We start from the raw sequence: 18466 nt of genomic DNA on the forward strand, positions 1-18466 counted from the left end.
AACTGCGAGAAAGTCCCAGAAATGTGGATATTTGGATTCCCAATTGAGAGATAACAGTAAAAACTCTTAAAGTGGTTAGAAATCCACAACTTCTTGAACTGCAACACTTATTGTTTTTCTAAATCTGGTGCTCCAACATGGCCTTGGCAACTTCTGCTAAGTGGCTATCGACAAAATATCTCCTGGATGTCATATAAACATGGCGCTCTTTCCCAGCACCCCCAAACAGCTGTGACCCAGATAAGACTTTGCGGCCGATTGAGAAAACTTCCATCTCTCTCCTCAAGGACAATGGCGCTCTATCTGTGTTGTGTTACGACCCCAGGTCTAGGGGATCAGAGGGTGGTAACATAAAAATGAGTCCAGAGTTAAAAGGAGAACATTTAAGGGGATTTATTACAAGGTGCAGCGTTCCAACATACAATACGTCTGGCGTGTGCAGGAATGGACTACAGGTGCCGCATTTCCCAGGTCAAGCACTTTTGAACCAGAAACAGCGGCAGAAGAGCCTGACCTGGGCTACAGAGAAGCAGCACTGGACTGTTGCTCAGTGGTCCAAACTACTTTTTTCGGATGAAAGCAAATTCTGCATGTCATTCGGAAATCAAGGTGCCAGAGTCTGGAGGAAGACTGGGGAGAAGGAAATGCCAAAATGCCAGAAGTCCAGTGTCAAGTACCCACAGTCAGTGATGGCTGGGTGCCGTGTCAGCTGCTGGTGTTGGTCCACTGTGTTTTATCAAGGGCAGGGTCAATGCAGCTAGCTATCAGGAATTTTGGAGCACTTCATGCTTCCATCTGCTGAAAAGCTTTATGGAGATGAAGATTTCATTTTTTCAGCACGACCTGGCACCTGCTCACAGTGCCAAAACCACTGGTAAATGGTTACTGACCATGGTATCACTGTGCTCAATTGGCCTACCAACTCTCCGACAGAAAATGACAAATCCAGCCCAATCTTCTCAAACACAACACTCTAGATTGAACTAGAACACAAACAAACATTTAACCAAACTAGTAAGCAGAGCAAGGAGGGTCAGCAGCACCAATATAATGTGCAGCTTCCGAAACAGTCTCCAAACAAACCACACAAAGCAAAGCAGGGGTCAGCTGTACAAAACCTCTTCCAAAAGCTGCCCCACTGAAAGAATGAATCCAGGAGCCTTTTTTAAGATGCATATGGGTCTCATCATCCACTGATTGGCTTGGTGATTCAGTAGGTCCAATCAGGTTCCTCAGCAGCCTCCAAGCAGCCAATCATCTGAGTGTGCTCCCACACCTGAATCTGCATAAAAGAAAAAACTGCAAGGCCAGAGGCCGTAACAGTTGACAGTCTAATTCTTGCACACACACTCACAGTTATATATTCACTCCCCCAGGATTCCACCGCACTCTTGCAAAATCTTTTCTTCTTGTGTGTTGCTTAGCCCTTCACCTAATTGCGTGATTTCATTACTTTTTCATAGATTTTTTGTTTTATCAGAAGGATCACCAGTGAAAACCTTTATTAGTAATAGAAAATATGGACTATAGCTGCTCTTACACCAATGACCCACCTTTCTTAGTTAGACTACAATGGACTGTTATTACTTAGTTCAACTTCAGTACCAGTAAAAGCAATATATTATTAGCACCCGAAAATGTGGATTAAAGCTGTTTTCTACCAGTGACTCAGCTTCCCTAGTTAGAATTCAGTGGAATGATGAGACTATCAATATTATCATCTTCTTTTAGCATAAGATGCTTTATTATTAAGAGTGGCTTGGAGCCAATTTCTACCAGTAAACCCGGAAGGATTATTAATTATTATTACTCCCAAGGATTATTAGTGTCATTTGATGTGTTTGATTTTCTGTATCATTGTAATGTTTTTCCTCATGTACAGCGCTTTGAGTGCATTATTGCTGAAAAGCGCTATATAAATAAACTTGACTTGACTTGACTTGGGCAACCCTGGTCTATTAGAACCTTACATGTAATGAGGTGTTTTTGTTTCTTTTAGTATTTTTATTATTTTGCTAGTCAAGCCTAAACTATAGAAAATCGTTACATGATTTTTTGTGGTCAAAAACGGATAAGTAGAAATTTAAATTTGGTTAATTGTTTTTCAAGTTTAAAATACTCAAAGCCAAAAAGAGAAACAAAATAATTACGTTACCAGGCAGTGACGCAATTCTGCAACAATCTGTGACTGTAGGAGGAGCTGTTCTTGTTTTTCAAAGTATTTTTTTGTGTGTGCAAAAAACAAATATAGATGAACAAGAACAAATCAGATAAAACCTTGTGTACATTTTTGATGAGTTTGGATGACAAAAAGTGTTTTCAAAAAATGTATTGCATTTCTTTTAGCATTTTGAGCCAAAAACGCTCACCTATAACATTAGATTGGCATTGACGTCACAGAATGCAGTTTATTTCAGGCAAGGTCAGGTGGTGTCAGAATATAAGAAAACATGCCGGTTTTTAATCGTCCTTTATATGCTTTTTGTTTTTATTATTTCAAATATGAGAAGAAAATCCAACTACTTTTAAATTTCTGCGCAACCATTTTTAACACGAAAAATAAAATTGGAAAATGTTTAAATTTAAACTTTTGTATATTAAAACACAAATCATGTAACCACTTCTTCTTTTCTTGGTATTCATTAATGGTTTCTGATAAGAAAATCCAGCTACCAAAACATACTATTATGCCTTTCTGTGCTATTGAACCTGAGGGCGCCTTTAAATGGTTCAAACCATGTTGAAGCAGGCCGGGGGGGCAGGAGGAGTCATCCCTGCTCTCTAGACTTGACTTGGATCTTTTAAAACCAATTTTCTGCAGGCGTAAAAAAAAGTAAATACTATGCTTTCTCCGTAATAATATTTTACACAAAGTATTTCTAATATTTAAGTATGAAAGAAATTTATTTTAGATGTCCAACACCCTAAAGTCAACCGTTGAAACTGTCGATCAACGGTTACCTCATTAACAGAAGCTCACAACTACAATGGCACCTTGCTTCTTAGACCCAACGGAAGAAGGTATGTAAATGTTTAAAAAAAAATACAAAAAACTATCGGATTTCCCTTAAAGAAGAGCTCTGTTAAATGTCCGAAATTGAAGGCTAATCTTGTTAAGTTTGGCCATAACTTCAGCTTTAGCTAACACTAGCTAGCCTAAAGAGCCATTTTTTCTTTCAATTAGCATTAGCCCGCCAATTTTTTTGTTCGCTGTTCAACTCCTTTACCTTCGCCACATTTATGGTAAGAAAAATACTCGTTGTGGGTAAGTACAATTTGTTTACAGCTAAAAATTGCACAAAGTTGATAATAAGGCCTAAACGGCTGTGCAGTAGGTCTGAACTGAATGTGGAGGCTACATGTAGACATGAGGCAGTAAATAATTAAAATAAAATAAATAAAAATTACACTTCATGGTTATTTTTAGACAACACTTTGAACATAAATGGTTTGTAATTTATCACACAAGCATTTAAAACGTCATAGGTCATCAAGGTCTAGGAATCACACAGAAATGACAAAATATTATTTGTATTTATTTTACTGTACTGTAATCTGAAGTGTTTTTCAAGACGTATGACAGGCGTTCACATTTGGACTAAATATGTCCCAGTTCCCAACTAGATCTCTATTGACAGTTTAGCCCAATTTAGAAAAATTTCAACCCAGAGATTCACACTGAGGACCAAAAATAAGGTCTATAAATCAAACAAAAATGCTTGAAAGTAGAGGTAATATCAATCTATGGAAAAGGTACTGTATTTTTGTTTATTTTAGAGCTAAATATTAAGAGACATCAAAAATATTTATTTTGACTGTTGGTGGATGGAAACTGCTATTTTTTAAAACGTTTTTTTTTTTTTTAGCACTAGTTGCCTTCACTCAGTAGTAGCTGGACAGGACGTAGGGCAGAGACAGGCAGGGAAGACATGCAGTAAATGCCCCCGGACCAGGAATCAAACCCCAGACGGCTCCTGTCGAGGACTGTATATTCAGCATATGGTGTGCCTTCTCTACCGCTGAGCCACACAACGCCCCGACAACGTGCATGTTTATCAAGAGTTTCCAACAGCTGTGTATAGGTTTAATGTGATGACGAGAGGATTTTTGGATATAATTTAAGACAGTGAAATGTGAATTTTTTGGTATGAATCATAATTTCCACCTAGAACTACCTTACCCAGTGACGGAATATCTGAACATTTGATGTAAGCTCACAGAGTTACTTCTGAATCACAGATGTTGTAGCGGTGACTGGATGTCTATTACGGTGGCCGACAGGTGCAAACGCACAGCAAACATAAGAATGATGCAGACTCCATAATTCATGACTGATGCAAACTCCGTAACACACACACACACACACACACACAGAAAAAAACAATGCAACAAAGAAACGCTGCAAAAGAAAAATGCTGCAATCACAAAACATACACAGAAGCAAAAGGAAAAATGCTGCAAAAAGAAACAACAGCAAGTTAGAAAAAGCTGCAAACCCACCCCTCAAAACAGAAATGCATAAGACCACTAGAGTCAGCCACTAATATTGGCCTTGTAAAAATGCTGCTGTTCTCTAATATTGTAAAATATTACATGAAAAAAAGACATGAAAGAACATCAGGTTCCATAAGGAAAATAACCTTTTCTCTCTTCCCTCCAAGTTTCACGTGGGCAACCCTGTTAATATCTTTACTGAGGGCCTGGTTCGACATGAGTTGTGGGTTAACTCCCTTTGTGGTCTGGTGCACTTCTGTTTTGTGGAGTGAGTTTGCAACTTTTATTAGTGGTATTTTTGCTATTGGCTCTTCTTTTTGTATTTGCAGCATTTTTTCTTTTGCTTCTGTCTATTTTCTGTGATTGCAGCATTTTTCTGTTGCATTGGTTTTGGTTTGCATAATTCATGAGTTATGGAGTTTGCATCACTCATGTGTTTGCAGCGCATTTTCACTGTTTCACTGCTTCGCGTTGGCAGCCGTCGGCCACTTTAGTCTATAAGCCAGATGAGGAACTGAATTTAGATTTTCTTAAACAAATGCTATCGTCAATTAAAACTTGCCCATGTTTAGACCACTAACTTCTGAAAACTCAACATCCTATAAAATCTTTCAAAATGAGCCCAAATATAGCTAAATTGTAACTATTGTGCTCAGACTGAAGAGTCAGCTGAAGAAAAGAAATGATGTGCCCACCACCTTAAAGCCTAAGGTAAACACAGTAAGTTTTTAATTGTTATAAAAAAGAAGTCACTCAAAATTAGAGTGTTGTCCTTTTGAAGATATGCATTGACCTTGTATCCATGGTTTAGAAACAATCTGTTTTTCTTTTAATATTATCAATTGAACAAAATGTTGAATATGGAAAAATGATTTTTTTCCAGTGGACTATTTCAAGAAAACAGCTAATGGTTGGTGGTCTTATTTGAATCTTACTGTCTTTGTGATGGTCTTTGCCTGTGTTTACTACAGGAACAGAGTAGAAGATGAGATTATTGTATCTAAATTTAGAGTTGTATGTGGGAGATGCATGTTTATATCTTTACCACCAGAGGGCAGCATTACAACAAAAGACTAAAGCAGAGGTGCCATCACAGCACAATGAAGAGCAGGATTCAGAGATTTTTTATACTGTTTTTTTTTTATGGACTGTTAACTATTTACACATTTAGGTATAAAAAAAAACATCAGTCTCTGTTCCTTCAGGCATAGATGCAGGTTTGAAAAATTGGTTTAGTTTTATTCGCACCCCTTTTTCATACATAAACATGTAAACATGTTCTTGATCTTTTTATGGCATCAGTCTTGAATTTATGTTTGAGTCCTCGAAGAAGAGAAATCTCAAATTCTAAAAGCTGAAGCTTTTGTAGCTTATGCCAACTATGTTTTTGTTTTTGTTTTTTTTGCCACAGTCCAAATGTTTTAATTTCACTAAATTAAAACCAGACAAAACTAAGAACAGAATTTCAGAGGCTGTTTTTAGAGTAAGAAGAATTATTGGAAAGGTCACCCTCATTGCCTTTTAGGTTTGCTCAGAGTCTCTCGGCGACAAGAGTTGTAGAGCTTTTTTAGAGCGCTTGTTTAGAGACCATTAATCACATGTTTTGATAAAGATTGTCACTATTGGCTTATTTGCACTTAGTGGTATAAACAGTAACTATCCTAGGGCTTGTTTGTGAGAAAAAAACAGGCATCCAGCACTGGTTTTCTTAGCTGGAATAAAGTAGGATGAGTTAAAGGGATAATTCTGATATTTTTAATGTTACAAAATTCTGTCAAAATGTTATTAGCGGTTTATATCTTACTTCCAGTAGATAACTCTGACAATAAAGATCAAAGTGGATCTCCAGTTTCAAAAAAACTCAGTTGTTTATTCAAACTCTATTTTATGAACCTTCAAATTATTGTTATGTTTTCATTGATTATTTAAACAGAAGCCAGTGATTTACGTTTGAAATTGAAGTGATCTTCCAGAATAAGGAGAAGGAGCCCTGGGTCAAAGACCTGATCTGAAGGACTTGTTGCTATCTGAAGAGCAGTCAGCAAGAAATGCATGAAACCCATCAAAGCATCACCAGTTAGAGTACCTACATAACATTAGAGGAAGGCTGTGGAAAAATCAACATAGATGCGTTGACTTAAACTGCTATATTTAACTGTTTTGTCAGGGGATGATTCAGTAGCCGTCAAATCAGAAGACCTCAACGTTTTCCTGCCAGTCAAATAAAAACTGTATTCTCTGTTTAGGAGAAATATTCTGTATTTCAATTGGCAAGCATATGTGTGCTGAATTATGGCACAATGTCCTCATAGGAAATGTGAAAATATACTTTTTGCTTGAATTTATAAACCAAACAAAGATATTGGTATACTAGATTTGCAAATGTAAAAACTAGATGTGTCTTCCAAAGCCAGACTGGATGTCTTAGTGCATGGTCCCTTCAAACCTTATTCTGACCCATAAAATCATAAAATCAACATCCATTTCTACATTACCTACCCCCTATCCTACAGCAATTGCACTGGTTCCCACCTGAATTCAGCTCAGAGTTGAAAATCCTCCTGCATACATCCACAATCCTGCACTACCTTATTTCTCAGATCTGCTCCGGATTGCCACCTCCTTCCTGTTCTCTCGGGTCACCCTCTTCCAGACCTTTATCACTGTCCTTTGTCTAAAAAATCAACCCATCCATCTTTTTTCTTACCGTCTGCAATTGTTTTCCAGTTTTATGTAAAGCCTGGCCATTGTAGAAACATGATCATACAATCATCGAGAATTTCCTCAATGCTTTAAAATTTACCTTAAAAAAGGACAGAACATTTGGGAAATTTCCAGAAGTCTGGAAAAGCAATGAATTGGAAAAATATGGAATTTGTGCATGATAAATATTTAAGAACCCTGTAGACAGCATAATCTCTGTGATTAAACGGTCCCATCTTTATTCTCCCTGCATCTTTCATATGTGGTTTTATTGCTGGATAGTTTAGTTGATTGTCTTCAAAAATATTACTAGAACCTGTTCAATTCATTGATGGCACACTGCCTCCTAGACACTACAAGTCTGCTTGGGTCCTCTGGGACTGCCACTAGCTGGATCCTCTGAAGGGATGGGTACCTTTCACATTTGAACCAATGAGGTACCGGTATCAGTACTTGGGTTCTGGTATCGGTACTCAACAGTACCAGTTTTTGGTATTTTTGTGTGTGTTTATGGGGTAATAAATGTTCGTTTAATAATAAAATCTCAAAATGTTTCATTTTAACATATTTATTTCTCCATATATAAACTTTAATGAATATATCTAAACAACATCCAGCTGTTTGTATTGTAACGTCTCAGTTGTTTCATATATTTCTTCTCCCATGGTGCTGCAGACGACGAGTCGCTAACGGATGCAGGCGTGCTAACGGTGCTGAATGCAGGAGTTGTAACCATAAATCTGAGGCTGATTAAAATTGCTCTTCAGCCCTGACAAAAATCTTGTGCTTAACCAGGTGCTTCCTCAGATTAGAAGTATTCCTGCTGCTGGCCTTGTACTTGGTGTCACAAATATTTCAGGGAGCGTAATCTGCATCGCTTTTTGAGAAGTGGAGCCATACTTTTGAGCGCTTTCTATCAGCCTTGCTTTCTTGACAGTACCAGCGGCTACTGACATCATGACGGTCTTGTGCGTGCAATGCTGTGTTCATGTCTGGCATGGAAAATCGCCCACACTTCCACTCCCTCAGTGTCGCGATGATGCGTTTAGGTACCGAAACATGGTACTGTTTGATTTTACGTGAATTGGTACTCGATATTACCGATGAAATACGGTATAAAAGTTCTGAATGCAGCACTCATCCTAATCCTCTGGTACACTATTAAAAGTTGGCAGAATTCAAAATTCTAAGGCAACAAACTTCAGGGCATTTTTATGTTGAACTTCAACTTAATTTTTGTTTTTCCAGACCTTGATTTCTACATTCTTGTAACTGAACCAAAAGTTGTAGAGACCCTTGTGACAAATGCTCTGCTCTCTAACCACTAGGCCACCATTTCAGTTAGAAATCCCGACTACTGTTAGCTTAAATATGATCGGTAGTGACTTAAAATATGAAATATGAAGCTTTATTGTCATTGTACAGAAAGTACAGCAAAATTTAGTTTGGCAGCATTGTTTTAGCAGTATTTTTATTGTTAAAATTGAACATTACAACACTCAACCTGTAGCTCAAAAGGCTACTCCAAAGGTTGGTTTTTCCACATTTAACAACAAAAGTACAAAGTTGGCAGAACTTTCTTGAACTACAACCACTGATCCTCATGTATTTCTTTGGCTTGGGCTTTAACATTATGGGTCAGAATAAGGTTTGAAGGGACCATGCACTAAGACATCCAGTCAGGCTTTGGAAGACACATCTAGTTTTTACATTTGCAAATCTAGTATACCAATATCTTTGTTTGGTTTATAAATTCAAGCAAAAAGTATATTTTCACATTTCCTATGAGGACATTGTGCCATAATTCAGCACACATATGCTTGCCAATTGAAATACAGAATATTTCTCCTAAACAGAGAATACAGTTTTTATTTGACTGGCAGGAAAACGTTGAGGTCTTCTGATTTGACGGCTACTGAAACCAGCAGATCTCACATTGTTTACTGTTGTGTGAGTAGAAATGCTAAACTGAATGTAATGAAACTCAGCAGGGCACAATGAAGTCTTTTGTTTGACTGATGCCAGTATCTGCTGCTGTACGTTATTAGCACACTTCCTGGTCTTCAGTGAAAGTATGAGCCATCATCAGGTTAGGATGTGCCATCAGCATCCAAAATGAAATGGTTATAATGCATCATTTCCCCTTCAAAAACAATGTCACCATGCTGTTTGTATTTTCAGCAACATGCAGTCCAATTTAGCGAGGAAATGATCTCCTCTGCATAAATGCTGTGCTCAAATTTAAGGTTTCATATCAACTCCATTGTTACCTTTTAGGAGACATTTGACTGAAGCACGACTCATTTCAATGTGGTCCGTCATTTTTTAATGCTCATTTTAACAGGGATCTGGTTCAGTTTATTAAAACAGCTGCTGCTTTGTTCAACAATCAATGTCTGGTGAATATGAACTAATATGCAGAAAGAGACAAAAACAAGCATGTTTTTAATAAAACATTTGATTATGACATAAGAGGTTTTAACTCTTTCTGATATGTATTTAGAACATCTGGTGAAAGAAAACTAATAAAAACCCATTTTTATCAGGATGCTATGGCACTTTTATTTGTATGGTTCAGATGTCACAATTCAGTGCGGACGACAAGCAAATACTCTCATTGGCCAATCTACTTGTACTGGGTTTGACCGCGTGCCTTTTGCCTTCAGAACTGCCTACCTTCTTTGCAGCATGGATTCAACAAGGTGATTGAAACATTCCTTAGAAATGTTGGACCTAATAGCATCACACAGTTGATGTAGGTTTGTCAGCTGGATGTCTATAGTGTGAGTCTGCTGATCCACCACACCCTGGTGGTCCTCTGTTAGACAGATCTGCTGACTCTACAGGCCAATGAGAGTGCTGTGAACTTATTGTCATGTTCAAGAAACCAGTTTCAGATGATCAGATCTTTGTGACTTGGTGAATTATCTTGCTGGAAGTAACCGTCAGAACATGGGTACAGTGTGCTCATAATGGACGTCGTCAGCAACAATATTCGGCTAGACTGGCGTGTTTAAACAATGCTCACTTGGTACTAAGAGGCCCGAAATGTGCCAAGAAAATATCCCCCAAACCATTACACCACCACCAGCCTGAATCTTTATTATGCTCATTGTAAACAATAAACTATTTACTTTTAAACTATTGAACTATTTACAAATGATCAGCATTTGTTAGAATTACCCTTATACAATGTAATGATTTATTGGTGGAAAACGTTATTAACAAGGAAACATCATCCAAGTTAACAATAAATTGTTAAAAGCTGTAATTTGTTACTAACAGCAAACACAAGATGGTGCTGCTTCATTTGTTCTCTGCAGACATGTTTGATCTGTTTGTGAATGGGCAACAGAAGAGTTCCTGTTAGATCTGCAGGGAGCGCTTCTGTTGTACGACTGTCATTTATATTTACAGCAAGTAATGCCAGTTTTGTGAAGAGCACAGACCCTTGCTGCTTTTTAGGAAGAAAGTCATTTGTCAGATTTGGAGTTTGGTTAATGATCTAAATACACAGGAAACAACCATGCTAATTCATTTGTTTTGTGCAGATGCTGATGTGGGATCAGCGAGGTCCGGTGAGAAGAAAAGTGTCGTTTTACAGCAGCATGGAGAAGTGCAGCTTCAGCATGGCCGTGTCAGTTTCCGCCAGGCGCATGCACGCCGCAGACTTGACGACCACATACACGTTTGGAGCATATGGTAAGCAATTATGAAATGTGTGATAACATCAGGGTGTATAATTGGTGCACTGGGAAGTGGAAATCACTCTGTGGTTCTTCAATGAAAGACTGAACAAATGTGTTTCTGTATTTATTAGTATAAAGAAGATGAAATTGTTTAAACATTTGGTGACAGAAGATATGAAAGGATTGGACGAAATGAGAGAAACTGAGCTTTTAAGTAGAATTTTTGCCACCATCTACACCAATTCTCTCAATCATTCCTGGTTTGGTTAAAATCCCTCCGGATAAGGATTTCAGGGATCCAACATGATCAGTCTTTAATGTTTAATTGTCTATTATTGGACAAATTCCTTTTTAAAAAACTCTCAATGTTTGTAGAGGACATCACAGATTAAACATAAGGTTCAATCGCAATATTCTTTTGGTGACAGTATCACTATTCTGCATAGTTGTTTTGGCTAAACCTGTCACTGGCTACGGACTAGAACCTCACAAACACTAATTAAACTCCATCATGGTTGCTTCCCTCCTTCATAATGCAGAGGTGTACAAAAATGCAATAATAATTGTATCCTGACTCTTTATTTTTTACCTACTCAGCAATAAACCATACAGGCAATATCTTAATGAAACAGAGTGATCAGATTGTTGTATGAAAGGAATCTGTCGTATCCAGCCAGTGTTTGAGTTTGTGTTTATTTTTACCCGGTCTGGTTCTTGTTTCCTTCTGTTTACCACAGCCTAGCTCGCACCTGTTTCTTGTTTCTCCTAATTACCTGGTCTTGTTTTTCATTGGTTCTCCCTGCATTTCCTGTTTGTATTTAAGTTCCTTAGTTGCCTTTGTTCCCCGCTGTGTCCTGGGTCAAACTTATCTTTGTTCTGGGTCGTACTTGTCTCTGTGTCCTGGTCGAACCTGGTCGTGTATCCTATGTCCTGGCCTGGTTCTGGTTTACCTGCCTGCTCCATGATAAATAAATCTTGGACTTACCATCATTCATCTGACTCCTGGCGACTCCTTCTCTGCACTTTGGTCCTACCCACAACCGCATATCACGACAGAATCTGTAAATCGCTGTAGAAACAAACAGGTCCCACACATTTGCCTTATTAAAAACAAAGGTACACAGTTTCCCAACTGTTTTGGGTTGATTGTTTTCTTTTTTGTTCGTCTGGTTTTTTCTTTTGTCTGTCCTCAGTAACAAGAACAGGATGCAAGTCTCTCCTTTATTTTATGACTGCACCCAAGTATGTTTTTGAGTAAAATTCTCTGGTTGTTTGTGGCCTGTGAATGAAATGGAAAAATACATGGTTAATAAAAGATAAATCTTAGTTTTGAACTTAATGTTTTCAATTCTAAGAAGATTTTTAATTAGTCACTTAAAATCTCACCATAAAATAATTACAACAACTGTCCTTCATCAACTGCCTGTGCTGGTGGGCCAAGTTTGTAGCATTCTCAAATTGTGTAGAACACCCTTGACTTGTCCTGATTATGACTTTAATGCAGCTTAATGCTGTTCTCTTGGGCAAAACAAAAGTCATCTGTCATTTGCAAGCCATGCAGAGCAGTCAAAACTGGGTTGTTTTTGTTTTAAAAAAAGACAAAATGATTAAGAAGCTGAATTTTAGACTTCTTTATCATCTATATTGGTGATTAGAGATTTGCTACATTTCCAAATCCAGCATGGCAGACAGTCATGCTGGATAAGGCCATGTTAAAAGCTCAAAAGGGTAAAACAGCAGCTTTGCCATACTCTCTTCAGCCTCGTTATCAGCTAAAAGTCTCGCCCTCTCTCGACCTGAATGAACAGCAGACATATCTCGACACCACATAGAAATGAATAGTTGGCTTTTAAATAGCTTCTTACATTCCTATGCTTCCTCTGATTTCATTTTTAACTCTTCACTGGTACTGAAGATGGGAGGCAGGTGATCCGCTTTGCCCATTTGACCCCTGTGGGGAGCAGGCAATAGAAGAATAATACTGAAGATAGCTAACTTTCTGTGTTCTTCCCTCAGTAACTACTTTCCAAGCAAAGAGTGTTGTTAGTAAACGAGTAGCATTTTATCAGCTGCATTCAGTGATTGGAAAAAGCTGGGAAATCTTGACTTTCCATTTGGCTGATCACCCCTCAGGGCCGATTGGACTAGACATCTACCATTTTCTCAGTGCGTCTCCGGTTTAAAAGAAGCAAGCAATGTTTTTATAGTTAAGATTTTACAGAAAATATAAACTTATGAATGCAGTTGTGCTCTGCTTTTTCCCCTGAGGGAAGAAATTAACTAAAGTGATTTTTTGTGCATGTTTACTGACTGAAAAGCAGCAACCAACCTGGAATTGACTCACTAGACATCAGTTTATAGCTCGTCTTCCAGATTATCACAACCCGAGAACTACACACTAACATAAACACACCCAGACGCTCAGGGATTTACACATTCCAACGTGTGCGAGTGTGGCATGGCTCTGGATGTTTCCTCCCACTGACAGATGGATGGGGTTAATATCATAATTAAGCACCTCGGCCGACGCTTCCTGTTTACCACTCGGTTGCTAGGCAGTGACATCAGCTGATCCCTCCCTCCTTCCTCTCTAATCCCTTCCCTCTCCCTTACACACACACTCTCCAGTCTCTCTCGGCTCCGTCTCTCTCAGATAGGCGGTGCAGACGTGGGCAGAGAGTGGGGGTATAGGAATAGCAGAGAGCAGGAGGGTAAATAGTAGTGTGAGAGGCTGGCAGACAGCATGGTCTGGGTCTGAGGACACACACTGGGAGACGCAGCAGCATCAGCCTCAGCCTCAGGAACTCCATGTAGACCAACATCACCTGGACTTGTCCATCCTAAAAATCAGCTACCTTCTTCAGAGAAGCAACAGGAGGACACAGCCCCCCAGGAGGCTCTGTTTATACCCTTTCTTTTCCTTTTACTTTCTTTTTATTTTTTCTTTGTTTTGGGAGTAAGCTCCGGGCTGGACCGCATGCATGACACAACGCAAAGGCGAGAAACCCACCATCAGCATTCAAGAGCACATGGCCATTGACGTGTGCCCCGGCCCCATCCAGCCCATCAGGCAGATCTCTGACTACTTCCCCCGTTACCCGCGGGGCCTACCCCCTGCTGCACCCCAGCAAGCGGGCCACATCGGGCCCCTGCGCTCTGCCCTCTCCACCTCTGCGGCCGCCGCCTCTGCGACCGCCGCCGCCTCTGAAAGCGATCGCCCCAATGAGGACAGCCCTGAGCGGGCGTGTGCTGGAGCCTCCGCCTCCTTGCAGGCCGTCAAGAGGGACGAGGAGCCGGACGTGGAGGGATACGACTCAGACGACTCCAGTGAGTGACAATGTCAATCTGTCAGCCTCGTGTCGGCGTGTGTTTATCTCCTTTACTTCCATTTATTGCTGCATCTCCCTTTCTGCCACCAGTTGCCAGGCATCCTTTCAGCCTTGTCGCTTTCTGGCTTTATCTGTAACCTTTTCTTCTCTCCCTGCCACTCTGCCTTCTGTTTTTTTTATTTCTTTACCTCCAATCATCTGATCCGAACATGAATGTTTTGTGTCTGCGCGGCAGATAACTCTTTTCCTCTCAGTCGACAGGCAGCCAACTGTTGCTGCTGCGAAGAACGCAGCCTCTCCCCCCTCTCTCCTCCTGCTGCTTAGCTCTCCTTCAACTGCAAGAATGATGCTTGTGATTTTTATTTAAAAAAGCGTTGCATGAGGTTATTGATGTTGAAAAGAGCGCGTTTTTAAAATCACCCATGTCTCCAGGGGCTTGGTCTCACCGAGCCGACTGATTCATGGATTCTTGGCCAAGCCTCACATTAGTCGCAGTTTTGCGCTCGGTGGAGCTCGTCCATATACTGTACCCAGAAAGGCAAGTTCTGTGATCATGATTTCTGTTGGGCTTGTTTTGGTTTAAGTTACCAAGATGTAAGGTGTGTGTTTTTGTATCATAAATACCAGGCTCTGTTTGAGAAAGCTTTTGTGAATGTCAGTCCTTTAATCTAACTGGATATTTATAAAGATATAGAATAGTCAGAGAGGTAAAATGAAAATTAATTGTGTTCTCATTCAGTAATCAACACAAAAAAAATGTACACAGGCACAAACAGTTGTTTCCTCCTCCTGAATCCCTTCACTTACCGACATCGGTGACTGTCTGAGGGATCAGAAATAGTGAAGGTGTTTTTGTTTCCACATCCAGCCTGGTTTGACTTGTTGCACAGAAACAGGAAAAATGCCGCCCATCATGTTTGACTCTTACTGAACGTTTGTTATAGCCGTCCTCTGCACAAGGGGTTTGTGATTGCAGGTTAATGTGTGACCGTGCTGTGCCTTCTGCAGGAGTTAATCCACCCACAGTGGCATGCTGTGGGGAGGGGGGGTGGTTAGGCCAGCTCTAATCCAGAGCTGGACAGGAGGGTTGGATGGCAGAGATGGGGGATGGTACGAGGTAGAGAGGATGGATTCTCCTGGCAGATGCTGCTTTATGACCCCTTCTAGGCAGCCAGGATTTTACTCAGCGAAGAAGGACAGAGTCTGTTAATCAGTCAGACCGGTTCTCAGATTGTGCAAGAATTTACATATCAACGAACATGTAAGAAGACTTGCTCTGCAGATTGGGAATAAAAAGATGCATCTACACCCTGCAACTACATTTGATCTTTGCAGCTTCCTGACTGCTCTGGTGCAGAATTGAGTCTGTCACACTTCATTAACAGAAAAGTTGGATGAAATGCTGCATTGCCATTCTGTTATTGGGATAACATTGATTGTCGCAATAAATGCCACAATATATAAAACAATGAAGTCTATATTGCCCATTTTTAATTCTGAGATTTCCAAAACAGCTGCAAACATTTTCAAATCCAACATGCCAATAACAGACAGAAGCTGAATTTTACGCCTTAGTTTGCTACATTTATCCAGATTCAGTTTTACTCTTACCAAACCACACATGACTGATTGGACTAAAACACAAATGTTTTTTTGAGAGTACAGTTAATTCAACACTGACTGCTGTCATGAGAGGATACTTTGACCCAATCCTTACTGAAAGGTACAGGTCAAGCTGTTTCTAGGAGCAGAGAAGAGCTGCATGTGCATCAGAATGAGTGTTTCCCTGATCCTCTAAAGCAGCTAAAACATCTTTCTGAAACTGGAGCATTGGAGGAAGAGCTTAGTCATTTATTGTGGAGGGGGAAAAATCCTGATGCCTGAGCTTTGGAGCTGCATTTTAGAGCTGCATGTTTCACTGTCGCTCAGCATCAGTGCACCTTGGTCTACTGAAGAAATATGTATCGCTCCCTCTCTACCGCTAACTCCATCGCTATCTAAAGATATATATTTACATATATGAGAACTAATGAAATGTCCACCTCAGAGCTGTTTAACCAGGTAAGACTACTGATTTATCCAGCTACGTTGAGCTGATAGTTGCTATTTTCTGTATCTATTTGAGCCTAACTTGATTACCATGGTAACACAGTCTAAACTCATCAGCTACTCCAGATCAATTAATGAATACAGCACTTCATTTTAAATCATCTATCCAAAGCGGTATTTGTTCTCTAAATATTTTGCTACATAGTTTAGCCAATAAATCAGATTCAAGCAACATTTACACTCAAAAAGTATTGGCACCCCTGTGTAAAATGCCTTAAAACAAATTCCTATGTTTTGGTCTTGCATAATTTCACACTCAACCATTAAAACATTTTTTGAATACAAATTGTGGAAATAAAAACAAAGTTCAAAAATTATAGTTTTTTGATAAAATCACTGCAATCACACAATTAACATTAAAGTTCTTTTGACCATATATTATGGATCACTATCCTGGTTGAAGACCCAATAATAATCTGTTTTCTGACAGAGGCCACCAGATGTGTATTAATAATGTCAAACAGAAGTGATGAGGTCTTGCACTCTAAAAAAGTTCCCAGAATCTTGTTAGAGATAGAAGAGAACCAGGCCCACAGCATCACAAGTCCAGCACCATACTTAACAGTGGGCGTGAGGTGCTTTCCCACATATTTATTGTTTTGTCAACTGTACATTTATGTTTGTGATGGTAGGACTGAAAAGACATTTTCCTGACATTCCTCCAGAATAAACGGTTGGTATGCAGATGGTGTTGTTATGGAGACTTGGTGACCATTAGATACCAATAGGTGCTGCAGTTCTGAGCTTTGAAGATGTTTGTAGCTTACTTATGATCCTGTTTACTGTGTGTGGGAAGATAAACCTGGGTTGGTGATAACATTTTTTGATATGACAAAGCCAGGAAGTGATTGTCTTAAATATATATATTTTTCATCTCCAAGCTGCCCTTTTCACAGCACAAGTTGAAACTATTTAATAGTTTATATTGGCTTAGTAACAAATGACTTTTGCACACTTAAAAATCTACACCTTTGTCCAAAAAAGAGCTTCCAAGAAAATAACTTAGCTTTCACTTTGATTTTGTTACTGTACTCACAGCATAATCTCCAGCAGCAACTGCTTTAGGTTGAAGTTTGACAAACAAACATCCTCATATGAAGATAATTGTTGTTAGACTGGAAGGGGTTCTGTTTCGCAGCTTCTTGTCAGGAGAATCTCTGTCAGGTTTTTCAGAGTTTATTAGAGGAGAAACTGAACTAAATCTCCTCTCTTAAAATCCTACAGCTCAATTTTTCTTTTTTTATTGTTTCGATGATCCTTCATTGTAACACAAAGGTTTAATCCTAAACAGTTTTACAGAAACAAATGTTCCGACATTACGTGAATTTATCCCAGTAAATGAAAGTTTCCTAGTAATCATACCAGTATTAATCATTTGACATGATTTCTCTGAGGCTTGGTTGTATTTTTGTTTTTGCCATTTTAATTTGCAGATTATTAGTCACTGTTTTTTGGTTCTGTTCAGTCATACAGACGTGAACAACAAGTTTTATCAATCTGTGGTTTGTCTGAAAATGCTTTTATTGTGATTATAAAAACCCTAATGATCTTTTTTCTTGTCAATACGCATGCGTGTATTTATTTCACTAACTTTGTGAATCCCCAAATTTTTTTTGTTGATTTACAGAAAGTCAAAATATGTTATCTTACCAGCAGACAAACATATACCACCCTTATTTAAATATGCTGTGCTAATGGCGCAATGTAAAAAAAAAAATACAGTTTTATACACATCCACTTTCACAAAACATGAAGAAAAATATTGTTATGGAAATATTTGGACCCAAGAAAACAATATTTATTTATTTGGTTCAGTGAGTTTTTTTTACCTCTCTTACATCTTCCTCATCCAGTCTTTGTCGCCAAGTTCTTTGTCACAACTGGACCTTCATCTGTCTTACTTTAATGGGATGATCTAATGTCTTTCCCATATTGGAGAATGGTACCAAGTCTACTAATTTCACCATGGACCAGATAGTCATGAAATAATTCAGACATTCCGATGACTTTAAAACATAAAATATAAATACAAATGCATCCGTTATGTTTATTTTATAGGAAGTCATTTTGACACCTGTGATTTTGTGAATGACCATTGCTTCTGAACATAGGATTTTCTTCCCCACTAAATAAATTAGCTTT

The 18466-nt window shown here is 39.0% G+C and overlaps 1 protein-coding gene across 5 annotated transcripts in view; it reads left to right on the plus strand.

Moving 5' to 3' along the window:
- Positions 1-2704: 2704 nt before the first annotated feature.
- The window catches only part of doc2b (double C2-like domains, beta), a 250966-nt gene continuing 235204 nt past the window's right edge, over positions 2705-18466 (plus strand). Inside the window, exons 1-4 of one of the 5 annotated variants that reach the window (XM_047379277.1) lie at positions 2705-2833; positions 2913-3021; positions 10749-10899; positions 13848-14213. In XM_047379277.1, coding sequence (XP_047235233.1) covers positions 10749-10899; positions 13848-14213 — 517 coding nt within the window. In that variant the 5' untranslated portion in view covers positions 2705-2833; positions 2913-3021. Of the gene's footprint in view, positions 2834-2912; positions 3022-3049; positions 3244-3866; positions 4003-5150; positions 5206-10748; positions 10900-13847; positions 14214-18466 lie in introns of those variants that run through there. The other 4 variants (XM_047379279.1, XM_047379275.1, XM_047379274.1 and 1 more) reach the window with 4 other exon arrangements.

This window comes from Girardinichthys multiradiatus, chromosome 11, assembly GCF_021462225.1.
Source record: "Girardinichthys multiradiatus isolate DD_20200921_A chromosome 11, DD_fGirMul_XY1, whole genome shotgun sequence".
Lineage (NCBI taxonomy): Eukaryota > Metazoa > Chordata > Actinopteri > Cyprinodontiformes > Goodeidae > Girardinichthys > Girardinichthys multiradiatus.